This window comes from Eptatretus burgeri, chromosome 17, assembly GCF_056783735.1.
Source record: "Eptatretus burgeri isolate ZD-2024b chromosome 17, Ebu_testis_v1, whole genome shotgun sequence".
Lineage (NCBI taxonomy): Eukaryota > Metazoa > Chordata > Myxini > Myxiniformes > Myxinidae > Eptatretus > Eptatretus burgeri.
The window spans coordinates 24,473,732-24,488,133 of NC_140977.1; the positions used below are offsets into that span (position 1 = coordinate 24,473,732).

Consider the following 14,402-nt stretch of genomic DNA (forward strand, 5'->3'; position numbering starts at 1 on the left):
TGGGCAAAATATTGTATCCATTGGTAACTCATTGAATAAGCACACGGTATAGCTCATCATTGTTTTCAAAATAAATTACAGGATGCCGTGCCATTGGATGCACAAATCGATCAGAGATGGGTTTCAAATTGTATAGATTCCCTGCAGATGCCTGAAGGAAAAAAAATATAGGGAAAATAAAGTTATTCGTCTGAGATGGAAATTGACTTTAAAGTCGTTTCTGTGCCAGATAAGTTGTACACTCCTGTGTGTCCATTGATGTGGTGCTGTAATCATATTGTAGTTGGCAGTTTGGTATGATTCGTAAAAAGGATGTAAATCATCATCGAGACATCTATAGATAATTTATGACATATCATGAACACCTTGGAAAAGTTGCTTATCAGTAAACATGTCACTTGTGTATCCAGAACATAAGTTTGTTTATTCATTTATTCAAATTGCTCTAAGTGTTGCGGTTTGTGGAGGCAACATTTTGCCTTGGATTTTATTAATATGCTAGAGCTCTGGTTTATCAGGGGATTTCCGGTACGGGATGTCCCGGAAGGACAAGTAGGTCGGACGGTAGCGGTTGAATAAAGAGAATTGACTTAGAATCCGAACGTCTCGGACGTCTTTTTTTCCATGCTAAAAGTTAACATTAGTTAACATTTCATGGTTAATTACAGATTTAATGGGAATACAAAATAATGGATTACATGTACATACAGGGTGTTTCAAAAAGAGTGATGCAACTTTAAATATTTATTTACAAAGAAAAAGAAACCTCAGGAATGTGAACCAAACATTTCTTGAAAGCTTATGATGTGGATTTTCTATCACTGATTGCTATTGCAGTGAGTCACTGCTGGAGTTAGTGAGAGCCCAAGGTCTGAAATTGGCATTTACACAAAATCTTTGTAATTGATGTTCTCGATGTGTGCCCCTCCGCGATTCAGACAGGCATTGATCTTGACTCCAAAGTTCTGTCCAACTTTCCTGTAGGTCTCATGTGGCACTGCCTGGAGGTAGTCTGACACCTCCTGTTTCAGATCATCCAGTGTGGCAGGGCGGTTGGTATCCATCCTGTTACTGAGCCAATTGCACATATCAAGTCTCCTTATCATGTCATCTTGACTCAGTTTATGCATCATGGAGAAGATCTATGGGAAAAGCTTCAGTTCCTTCGTGAGGATACGCCAGACTGATGTTGGTTTGATGCCTAGCTCCTGGGAGCACCGACAATGGGACTTCTTGGGATTGTCCACTGCAGAATCCTGCATGGCATCGATGTTGGCTTGGCGCTTCGTTACTGATACAGGCCTGCCACTGTTGCCCTTGCTCTGGTTGTGCACTGTACCCTTGTGCTGAAAATGTTTCACAATGCGTTGAATGGCACAATTTGTGGGTCCATCACGTGTTCTGAGGTTGTATTCCCGGCAGAACCTCCGGCGGGTGTCTACATATGATTTAGTCTCACAACACAGACCCACAACTTTTGTCTTCTGCCTCACTGTCAATGGGTTAGTTGAGCGATGGAGCTCGAAATCGCAGGGAACAAATACCATGATAACACCACTAAATCCTGAAAAGGAAAACGGTATCGGTCAAAAAACAAAGAAATGGCAGGAAGTCAAAGTTGTATCAATCTTTCTGAAACACCCTGCACATGTTTTCATCACATGTGAAAGATTACATACACATGCATGTTTTCAATGGTACTCCAAACTTTCTCTTTTCCACCAGTACTCCAGGGGCCTCCGTCTGGCCATCCCCCAGGCAGATGCCTGGCCCATCCCCATCTCCTTGAGATGCTGATCAACCTCCTGCAACCACGAGGAATGTGGTCGGCCCATTGGCCTCCTCCACTCAGGAGACTCCCTCACTGAGAGAATCTGGTGAGCAGGATCAGCATCAGGAAAACGAGAAACATGGCCATACAGCCGCAGCCGACGCTCACGGAGTATGCAGGTAACAAATCTCATTTGAGTCTCTCTCAGCAACCGCTCGTTTGACACAAAGTTTGACCAGCGATAGCCAAGGATTCTCCGAAGAGACTTGGTACCAAAGGAATTAAGTCTCCGTCTCAGATCCCTGGTCAGAGTCCAAGTCTCGCATCTATAGAGCAAGACTGGAAGCACCAATGACTTGAAGACTCGAATTTTCGTCCTCCTGCACAGGTACTGACAGCACCACACCCCATGATCCAGTGAATCCATGACTCCCCAGGCCCGACCCAGACGTCTCTTGACCTCTGGCTCACAGCCAGCAGAGACATGAATATCACTGCCAAGGTAAGTGAATCTCTCTGTGACCTCAACATCCTCACCACAAACAGGTACAGACAGGATAGCAGCATCCAAGATGTCATTGAAAGCCTGGATCTTAGTTTTGACCCAGGAAACCCGTAATTCCAGTGGCTCCGACTCCTCATTCAGCACCTCGAGGGCCCCCAAAAGGATATCTAGAGTCTCCGCAAAGATGACTGCATCATCAACGAAATCAAGGTCAGAGATCTTGACATTCCCAAATGATGCACCGCAGCTTGATCTCTCTGACACCTTCCCCAGAATCCAGTCCATACAAGTACTGAAAAGTGTGGGGGCCAGTACACACCCCTGACAAACTCCAGTAACAACTGTAAATAAGTCGGTGATGGTACCACCACATCCCACAGCACTCTCAGTACCAGAGTAGAGTTCAGACATCAGATCGATCAGTTTTGGTGGCACCCCACGAAGACCAAGAATCCTCCAGAGGGCATGCCGATTCACTGAATCAAACGCTTTACAGAGATCAACATAGGCTGCAAGCAGCCTCTGCCGAAACTCTCGTCTGCGTTCGGTGAGGACCCGAAGAGCAAGGATACGGTCAATCGTTAACCTCTTTGGTGTAAACCCTGACTGCTCTGGATGCTGGTGCTCAAGCAGATGGTGGTGAACCCAATCAAGAATTATCTGAGCAAAGACCTTGCGTTGTATTGAGAGCAGCATCACCCCTTGGTAGTTTTTGCAGTCTTGGCGATCACCCTTCCCTTTCCAGAGAGGGACAACAAGCTTCCAGTCAGTTGGGATGATGCCTGTGTTCCAGGCAGAGCACAGAATTGCAAAAACCCTTGACCCTGCCCTCCACAAAACCTCCTTCCTTGTAGGTTGCAATGTTTCCTCCCTTTCTCCATCCATTCTCTTCCTATCCATTCATTCCCTTGCTTATTGCATCCAGCAGTTGCCCCACTATCTCCTGTCAGTTAATACCCTCATTCACCTTGTCATGGAGAAATCATATGAGTCTCAATATGATTTTTAACAGGAAAATAAAAAAACTGGCAAGTGGTCCATGGCAGAACCTAAAACTTGGCCAGAACAACTATACAACATTTTCTTTTTTGTAAGGCAAATTGGGTACGCACTGTGATCAGAATGCAAGAGTGCATTTTCACACAAAAGCCATCATCCAAAAGTTTCTGAAAAGTGGCATCCTTTTCCACAACCAGGATGAACTGTGCTTTTGATGACATGTCTGACAAAGTGAAGTTCAGGAGAAAAATAAAAGGATAGCTGAATCAAATGTCGGAAAAAGAAACAAAAGGGAAGTCATTATATTTTACTCCACTTGAAAGAAAAAAGATCTGTATAACAATATGCCATGTTTGTAATGCCAGAACGTTGGTATTTAAAGCTTTACAATAACGTCATGACTAAAGTACAAGACAGAAAATGATAATCCAAAGGATACTCTGAATGCCCTCCACTTGGGTCGATATCAACACTCCCTGAAAAACCAAAGTGACAAGACATCAGCTTTCTATACAATGCACCTGTATTCTTTGAAAAAATGCAATTACACTTCCTTATCACTGTGTTCTTAGGGTCACAATGTTTTACGAAGGATGTTACACCTGCACGTGACATATAAGCCTGGTGTTGGCTCAACGGTTAAGGAGGCTGGCTTAAGATCATAGGGTCTTCAAGCCCCTGTCGTTCTGCTAAATGAACACCAGGTGGGTTGACTCAGCCTGTCATCCTTCTGAGGTCGGCAAAATGAGGACCAGCTTAATGGTAATGGGGCATTGCATCTGCAACTCAGAAAATGATACAGCAAATTAGTCAGGCTGCATTCGAATAAATAAATAAACTAGAAGGACACTCGGTAGAGCGCATACCTCCACCATGTAATGCCTGATCTTCAAGAATATATCAGGCCTAATACATTTTTGAAATATCATGCTATACAGTACCATATCGTTTTTGGCCCTATCTCTCAATGGTGAAGAATCACTTTAAAAAAATCTAGTATCCAGATCCGGATCCGGATCTTCAACAAAATGGAATCAGTTCGTTCTTGTTACACACCGTTCTTGTCAACCTGTCCACAAAATTTCATCCGGATCTGTCCACAACTTTTTGAGATATCCTGAACACAAACAGACAGAAATGAGGAGGCAGAGATTGGGACCATACTCTGCTTAGGCAGCACCAACGCTCTGCACAGTCTCCCTGGCTATTGGGCACAATCCTGGATGGGTCGCCACTCCGACACGGTATACCATCATGCTGGCACTCATATTTGCTGACCTCAGAAGGACGACAGGTCGAGTTAACCCCACCTGGTATGAATTCAACAGCTGAGCGGGATTTGAACTCAGGACCCTAGGATCCAAAGCCCACCACTCTAACCATTAAGTCAACACCAGGCAGAGACAGAAACGGGCGAAAACATGACCTCCTTCACCTTCGGTGGCAGAAGTAATGACATAAGACGTGAAAACTTAATGTTATCAGAGATGTCCTCACTTTGTGTACATACTGTATTACTTTTCCACACAAACTTATATTACTAAAAGAAGTGTGTGTGTGTGTGTGTGTGTGTGTGTGTGTGTGTGTGTGTGTGTGTGTGTGTGTGTGTGTGTGTGTGTGTGTGTGTGTGTGTGTGTGTAACGCTTTATTCTAAAAGGTTGCTGCTGTCATAGAATAATAAAACCTAGCCGTGCCTCCTGTCATTTCGCAAAAGGTTTATGAAAAGACAGGTTGTACTTCACAAACCCAAGCAAAAATAACATTCCTTTCCTGGAGTAATTCTTTGCAGACTTTTATCGCAGGACCTGTTACCAGCTATAGTACATGAGAGTACGACTCTCTTATACTATAGTTCTTTCTAACTGCAGCATTTTTGCCTGGGGATACATCTTTTTTATCTATCTGTGAATCTCAGTGAGGATGTAAAATGAAGTAAAACATGAAACAGGATCTTTAATAACATGTAGTTGTTATTGTTACTGTCGTTGTGGCTGTGGTGGTTTGTGTGCTCCTTCCATGTGCTGTACGGGGTGTTCCAAAAAGACCTGGACAACTTTGGTTTTTAATATATTTAGTACCACAAATGATACAACAATGCCCTTTGTTATATATGATATATAAACGTGGAAACAAAGGCCTTCAAGATCATTGGAATCGTCTGCGCAGAAGCTGTGTCTGCCCTTATCTTATCTTCCTTATCAGAAGGGCTTATCACTTCCCCATCGCAGACAAGTCGGTGGTCTCTCTGTGTTCTACCACCCCCTTCCTGGTCTTGCATCTTCTGCTCTTTCCATGCTTTGTCACCACCCCCCCCCCTCACATCTCTCTGCAGGATGCAAACAATCCACCATCAAACCGCTTCTGGTGAAACTCCCTAAATCCAGGATCACTGCACACTTTCGAGAAGTATTACTCATTTGTTCATCTTTTTTTACTGCCTGTGGAACCAACTTCCTCATCCTCTTACAAACTCATTCTCCCCTCCAGGTCTTCAAGACAGCTATTCACCACCCTCTCAGGTCTTCCCCAATCCAAAACCATGATCTTTTCTACCCTCGTTAACCTCCACCCAAATTTCCAGTTTTTTCCTCCTGAGAGTTTCCTACTGCATCCATATTGTCCATCCCATGCATCAATTCCTGCCCCCATCTCTCCCCACTGATCCATTCAGTGTACTAGCTCTTTTACGAGCCTCGACTCTGTATACAAAAAAAAATAAACAATGCAACAGAAAGTGGGGCTGGGGCCCAAGGACTTGTTCGCCTATTTATATAAATAAATATGGCTGTGATGTCAATATAGTGGTTGCTTTCTGGTAACTTAAGTACGACCTCATATTATATCAAGTCAATGGAGAAGCGGCACTTTCTGGGCGTCAATATGGCCGCTGCTCGGCTTCACAATTGCTCTACCAACCATTGGAGAGCTTCCCATCCAGTTAGTATTGAGATTAGTGCTTTCCAGGAGAGAAGAGGAAGAGGCAGGACCTGGAACTTTAATGTAGCAGTTCCAATGCGGTACCATTTTTATTATTCTACAACAGCAGGAACCCTTTCGAATAAAGTGTGACTGACACGGAAGGAGCACACAAAATGAAATATAATAATACTTCTCGAAGCAATAGAAATATGTATAAAGGCACATGGAATAAAAACACAAACAACAACAACAACCTCAGTCATGACGATGATGACAACAACTACGTGTCGTAAGGGATCCTTTTTTAACCTCCGCAATCGACGATGGATGGAGGTTACTGTTTTCACCCCTGTCTGTTTGTTTGTTTGTGAACAGTATTACGGAAAAACTCCGACGGATTTCGACGAAACTTGGTGGCGGGGATTAGGTATGGTCCAAGGATCATGCCATTAGATTTTGGACTTGGTCCAAAAAAACAACCAAATTTTGCAACTTTTTTTCAAAAATTTTTTGATTTTATTTGAAAAATATTTGATTTTTTTTTTGCATTTCTACATGTTTTAAGTGATTTCCAACCCCCCCCCCAAAAAAAACAAATTTTGCAACTTTTTTTTCAAAAAAATTTCAATTTTTTTTTTTGGGCATTTCGACATGCGCGTCGATCTAGTTTAGTTTATTCAATCATGGTTCAGTAGAGTCTGATTCGTTTTGACCTACAATGAAAAGGATATCGGGTTCACTTAAGTGACCCAGCAGTATTGGCGGCAGAGGTTTTGCACTCTACCGAGTGCTCCCCCTCTAGTTTTTCAAGTGTTTCACTTCATTTTAAATCCTCATAAAGACTCACAGATAGACATGCAATATGTTTGTGAATGCTGCTTTTTGATTAAACCCATCAGTGAAGCGACAGGTAGGCATGGTTAGTACGACTAAAAAGAAAGCAATTTTTGTTCTATTAATACACAAATCCCCTCAAGAGTGTGAAAGAAAAGACTTCTGAAAAGCCTCTTGCATTGGCGCTCGAGTTGCAGTCGATGTGTGCACCATTGTCCTCTATGTATCTCAGATCTCCAGCGACACAACCTTTGGATGTGGATGTCTGTAATAAAAGGAGAAAGGTTTAGTTTCAGTTTGTATTCACAGAACTATATAGTCTGAACATATTTTACTCCTTGGTTAAATTTTTTTTCAAGCATCATTAAAAAAAAAACTTGTGCAAATGTATGCGGTCATGTGACACTACCTGTGATCCATTATATCTATACAAGGACGAGTATAACAACGACTGTAGGGACGATGACGACGACAACAAAAAAGGTCCAAACCTTTGACACAGGTCCAAAAAGAGAATCATGGGCAGGACTGACTGGGTTAGGGTTGAGAAATAAGCATCGCAACACTTACAACGTACCCCCTATGGTATGCGACTCAAATAGCCTCCTCTAGCCAAACTGACCCAAGCAATACTACCATCCACCAAATAGGGACCTCAAATGGCTTCACCATTAATTTTCAGTCTTTTAGGTAGAGTGCTGGGCATCTATCTTTGCCATGAGTGTGGGAAGGGGGGGTGGGGTGGGTGTGGTGTGGAGGCCTGCACGGCAGGCCTTGTCCCTTCCTCTACTTAATCTTTGACTAGTCGCCACTCCGTAATAGGGTGTGGAAACTTCTGCTGAGCATCCATGGGAATGAAATCCACACCGGTTAGGGCAATGAAACAACTAGACTTTATCCACTTCAACCACCAAGCCATTCAGCTGTGGGACACCCCTTTGCAATTTTTAAAATCACCGAAACATGCATGTATGACTTGCGTAACCATAAATATCATCCTCAGACATAATATAAATACTCAATGAACAAAGTCATTGCTCAATTTAAGAGCATCACATCTCAGAAAAAGAAGTTCCAATGAGGAAAGATAATCTGCTGTCAGAGAGTAGTCACAACCATCGGATGTGACAACTTTGACAAGATTATAATAATTCTGCACATCAACCATTTTATAAAATAGTACATCAACAATTTTAGCCAAGGGAAACAACTTGCTCATGAAGTAGAACGCTTTTGGCAACACCAACCCACATCAGTGAAAATGGATAACCTCATGAGTGAAGAGTTGTTGAAATTTAATCCTTTGATCACATGTACCAGTTTTCTGTACTTAATTTCCCTTGTTTAAATCTACACTGTTTGTATATTAATTGTGGTTTTATAGCTTTATTGCAAGTCATTCTTCATGCATAAATTATTTGTATCGTCTCGTTATAAGACAGCAGAGTACCCATCCTCTGTGTGCAAAGAGATTGCGCATTACTTGCTGAAAAAAGTACAGTCTGTGTTTTACAAGAACATTATAGATGTTTGTGTGGTGTGTCTAAAAGGTTCAAGACAGTCTGAATGTCTAAAGAGCATAAGGGGTCAAAAGGTGTCCAAAGGGATCTCAAGTGTCTAAAAAGGTCAAAGTGATCACAAGCTCTAAATGGTCAAAGGTCCAAGCAGTCTAAAGGGGTCTAAAGGGTCTGAAGGGTCTGAAGGGTTTAAGAGATCGAGAGCGAGTCAAGGGACTTAAAGGGTGTGAAGGTCGAAAGGGTCGGTGGGGTCCCAAGGGTCTGTGGGGTCCCAAGGTCCAAAGGGTCGAAAGTGTCAAAAGGATATTAAAGGTAAAAAGGGTCCAGAGTGTCTTCAGGATCTAAAAGGACCTAGAGGGGTCTGTAAGGTTTTACGGGGTATATCAGGTCTTAGTGTGTCTATGCCTATAGGGTTCAAAAGGGTCTTAGGGTTCTTTAGGATGTAAATGTCTAATGGCAGCTAAACGGTCCAAAATGTCTTTACAGTCTTGAAGGGTCTTCAAAGGTCTAAGTGGGCTCCCCAGCCTAAAGGGTCTAAAGGTTTCAAAGGTATGTTCCATTAGTACGTAATTAATAGACATATTCCATGTGCAACTCAGGTTCAAGTAACATATAGTTACGTGGGTTAGTGGTGCTGGATAGACACTTACTCCATTACTGTATATATGGATTATAGTTCGATGTAAGTGATTTAAATTTAACTGCACGCAGACATGACAGTCCTTTGTATGTAACCTTTCTTGTAAAGCACATTGAGATTGAGCATGAAATCTCACGTGCTATAAAATAATGTAGTTATTGTTATTATTCAGGAAGTCATCGTGATGTAAGGAAAACAGCATTATAATTCAGAAAGCTTTGCCTTCCATAGGCAGTTAGTTATGTAGTTCTGTCAAGTCATTCCCAACTTCTGGTGACATTCATGATCAGATTTCTCCAAACATCCATATCCTGCACTGCTCCCCGAAGCTCTGACAGAGACAGCTTGGTTGCAGCCTTTACCCCATCCATCCATCCAGCATCCAATCAATGCAAAACTTTATATTTGTGATGGACTACCGAGTTTGAACCAGGCTTTAAATGTATGATGTCACAGGTCACAGGGTTGGGCAGCCGAAGTAGATTGAAAAAAAAAATCCTTTAAAAACCCCCTTCTCCAAATCCACTTAGCAGATCAATACAAACCTTTGTATATAGGATCGACTACCCATGCTAAATAAAGTTTGAGAACCAAAACATCACAGGTCACATAGTGTGTCAGCTATATTGGATTAAAGCTAAAACCTTTCAAAATCTTTTGTCAAACCACTGAGTGAATGGACACGAAACTTTAAACACGAGGGTGAGTCAAAAAGTATCCACAATATATTTTTATTTAAATAATGTAACTACAATTGAGCATGTACAAGAGCATCATTTTTCCACATAGTCCCCATCCTTTTCTAAACACTTCGTCCATCGGTTCACAAGCTTCTGTGTGCCCACAGAAAAAAGTGTTTTTGGCTGAGTTACGAGCCACACATGCACCGCTTCTTTCACTTGTTGGTCACTGCCAAAGTGGTGGCCTCTTAAACCATCTTTGAGTGGACCAAATAGGTGAAAGTCCAAAGAAGCCAGGTCAGGACTGTACGAAGGATGCTCCAGCACCTCAAAGTTCAATTGCCGGAGGGTTTCTACAAGTCATTCCCTTTATAAAAGATAGAGCCTAGTATGTGCGGCAGTGTGTGGATGGACATTGTCATGCAACAATGCAACACCTTTTGACAGTAGCCCTCAGCGTTTCTTTTGAATAGCTGGTTTTAATTGGTCCCGGAGCATTTCACAATAATGGACACTGTTTACCATTGTGCCCCCCCCCCTTTTGATAGTGTTCCAAAATTGGGCCTTGTGAGTCCCAGAAAAGTGGGAATATCACTTTTCTGGCCGATGGTTGACTTTTGAACTTCTTTTTGACTGGTAATGTCAGATATTTCCACTCCATACTCTGGCGTTTACTCTCTGGCTCATAATGATGGATCCACATCTCGTCTCCAGTGACAATACGTCTCAAAATAGCATTCCCTTCACGATGAAAACGGTTCAAAAGGCTTTGGCAGATTGTCACACGATTACACTTGTGCTCTTCTGTGAGTTGTTTTTGAACCCATCTTGCAGAAACATTACGAAAGTCAAGTCGGTTGTTGATTTAATGTGCAGAACCATGACCGACATTCAGATGCGCCACTTCATCAATAGTCGACTGTTGGTTACCCAGAATCATGGCGGAAACTCGTTCAACGTTTTCTTCTGTTGTGGACGTGGGTGGGCTCCCAGATCATTCATCATCAGTGATACTTGTGTGACCGTTTTTGAACATGGTAATCTGATCGTACACACTCCTATGTGGTAAAGCACTGTTCCCATATTGTGCTGAAAGTCTGTGATGGATTTCTGCCCCTGGTACACCTTCAGCCCATAAAAATCGTATCACTGCAGGCTGCTCTTCTTTGGTGCAAATGAACAGTGGAGTGGTCATGTTAACTCCCTTACAGTGACACAACTATTGACTGCTCAAGGTTGAAACTGCTTCAAAACGGCACAGACAGTTCATGCTTGTACCTGCAAGTACAAGAAGCAATGTAGTCAACACAACACAGTTTTTAATAAATTATTGTGGATACTTTTCGACTCACCCTCATGCATCATCAAGTACCCATGGGGAGAAAAGTTTGATAACTAAAACATCGTTGGTTAAGTGGTTTCAGAGAGAAGGATTTTAAAAGGTTTTCCTTCAAACCAATATGGTTGCCAAACCACATGAACTATGACATAATACTTATCGAACTTTATTCCTCATGTCTCACAGTTTTGTAAGCACCCATGTATAAATCACTGCTCGCATATGTAAGTGGCAGTTATTGGGATCGACTAGTCATGAGAAAAATAGCTTGATTAAAAATGACATAATAGGATGGCATCGTCATGAGAACAGGCGGCTTGGGATAGCATCGTCATAGGAATGGGTGACCTAGGATGGCATCGTCATTGCAACGGGCAGCGTGGGATGCAATCGTCATTGGAACGGGCACCGTTCGGTACCTGGCATAACTGCTCACAGTTAACAGCAGCAGTTCTAGTTTCTTTTTTTTAAACAGTGTTTGTCTAACATCAACCTGTTATGAACTAATCAATGAACTTGAAAAACTCCACAATTTCGATGTAAGAATTTTGTTCTGGTTGTTCCTGGTTTTGGCTGGCTGGCTGGTATTTGAATGTTGGATGAATGTTCCTCAACAAACAGGAAATAATATATTGTTTCAACAGGAAATGCTTTGTGAACTTCAAAATGAGCATTCAGTCCTTACCAAAGCTCACGATGAGATTATACACTTGTTTTACAATTTGTTGAATGACCCAGAAAATGAGTTCTGCTCAACTGACATTGGAGTTATTGAGCCATTAACAGCATCATCATGCCGAGCATGAGGGATTATGACTTAGAGGCATTCAGCCAAAATCACTGAGGGTAACCTCTCGCATCTGGTTGCTCAGCCAGATGCTAGCGCCAAGTGTCTGAACCCACGGTTATGCGTGAGGTTAAATTATAACATATTATAATAGTATTATTATAAATTTATAATAGATAATGGCATAACATTAGAAATATGATTATATTCTTGTAATATACAGTATAATCATAATAATAATTATTATTATTGATATTTATTATTTTTTATATCATTATTATATTATAATCGTATTATATAATTATATGATTGATAAATTCTAACATTAATTTTATAATATCATCATTGGAGGGCAGGGTGGATCTTGGAGCTCCTCAAATTCCTCCTCTGTTGAGCTCCTGATCACAATGCTACAGTTTTGGATGACACTTTGTGAGAGGTGAAATAAATCTCTTAAAAACAAATATATTGTTGTGGGAATGGTGAATAGGGGGCAATAGCTGTTAAACAACGAGGCATACCATTAATACATGCTCAGCATAAGTGTGTGGTTTCTGTGTGAAAACAACACAGCATGTGTTGAAGTTTGTTTAGGAGCTGATAACCGTGACCACCCACCACCATCATGTGTCTACAAGCTTCCCATCATTTCCATTCATTACATCTTTAAACCATTTCCTCCATAATCTGTCTGTGTGTTGCTTTTAAAGTGAACTACATTTCACCAGCTGCGCAAGCCCCAGCAAATCCCAACATCCCAAGGACGGCAAATGTAAGGCCTTGCAGCTAGGAAAGAGCTATGCCAGTTCTGGCAACCGCCCATAAGTGCCTGAAACCGCTCACAATCATGGGCATGGCAAGAGGCCTAACGGAGAACCAATGAGCGCATGGTCACAAGGTAAGAAAAGCCAAGGCGCAGAGACGGAACAGGCAGTTGGAAGAGAGCAGTTCAGGGGTGAGGAGCTTAAGGGTTAGAGCAAATAGCAGTTTGGAGCAGGACAGTGGGGTGAGATTATGTCAAAATGATTGACATAAAGAGAGCTGACAGAGGGAATTGAATCATGGCAGTAAGTTTATATTGGTTAACACTATGATAGCACCATCATGTTGACCTCACACGTAAACATCATGCATGAGGAAGTGAAGCATGAAATAAGGGTAGATTGTGATCGTTCATGTTTGACACACAATGGTGAACTACTGTAGTAGTAGATTTTAAAGTACAAATTTAGACTAGATACTAAACTTCGGCTTGGCCTATTTTGCATTCCCATCTGAACACTTCGGTTGCGATGCTGTGTTCTCAAGCTCAAATCCCATGGACTCATATTGTTATTATCCAAGTAAAAGCCCATTAATGTCCGTGTCCATACATGTATGCGGCCCTCCACGAGCCTTTGAAAACATTATGCAAGGGGTCCCAAAAGTTACTACACACTTGTAGGCGCTTCACGAATATAATTGTCTTTTTGCTCTATTTACATTATTTATTTTCTTTCTTTACTTTGTTTTCTTTAGGTTGTGAATGATGTAACATGTTTACTTTGAAAATGAAATAATCAAATGGTATCAGTGTATTCTACCTTATCACTGGCCGACTGTTTGGTTAGTTTGGTTTGTTTTATCGATGACTGTCTAGTTACCTTCGGGACAGCTTTGAGGATAAAAAACCTCATTGCAGATATTTTGGTTTCTTGAATCAGACACTGTGCTTTTCAGCATCTGTCCTTGTCATATTCTGTATCCGTGTACACCCAATCGTATGTTCAACCCCTCCTCATAGTGGTGATTGGCTGTTATGGAAGGTGCTTAGTACTGATTGACTAACGGGGTTACGGCATATTGCAAGCAAGGACAAAAATGGGGGCAAGCGTTGGGGGCCACCTAATGACACCACTCGGCTCACCACTTGAACACTCACAGGCGGCGAGTTTGCAAATCTCTCAGATACGAGTTTGACCCTTACACACAGAACAAAGTGAAGTTTCTCACTATGGTTTATGGCTTAATGGACCCAACCATGCTGCAAGCTGAACTTTGTACTCTTTCGATGGGATCACATAACTGAAGACAGCAGAAAAACAACAGGAAAGAAATGATGTGTGTACACAATTTGCGAGGTAACCGTTGTGTCTTACCACATGCAAACAAGATCTTGGTACTTGCAGCATACAAGAGATGTTGTCAATAACTTGGTCTACAACAGTCTGCTTCCCAAACAGCTTTGGGTCATTGTAATAAATGTCTCTGTAAAACAAGGACCGTTTTAAGCAAGTTGCACACATTCTATTGTTGTTTTGCATTTTATTTTCAGCATTCTTTACTCACATATTAAGAATGTATGTTGTCCCAACTGACAAGAATTACTGATACTTGTTCGAATTATCCAACTAACTGCAAGCAAGGGATTT

At 41.8% G+C, this 14,402-nt stretch overlaps 1 protein-coding gene across 7 annotated transcripts in view; it reads right to left on the minus strand.

Annotated features, from left to right (window-relative positions):
* The window catches only part of SPO11 (SPO11 initiator of meiotic double strand breaks), a 51,076-nt gene that overhangs the window by 20,426 nt on the left and 16,248 nt on the right, over positions 1-14,402 (minus strand). For all 7 annotated transcript variants that reach the window (XM_085862364.1, XM_085862370.1, XM_085862369.1 and 4 more), the window contains 4 exons: positions 14,130-14,238; positions 7,207-7,293; positions 3,715-3,751; positions 3,389-3,498 (listed from right to left, as the gene is read on the minus strand). In XM_085862364.1, the coding sequence (XP_085718490.1) occupies positions 3,389-3,498; positions 3,715-3,751; positions 7,207-7,293; positions 14,130-14,238 (343 nt within the window). The remainder of the gene's footprint in view (positions 1-3,388; positions 3,499-3,714; positions 3,752-7,206; positions 7,294-14,129; positions 14,239-14,402) is intronic.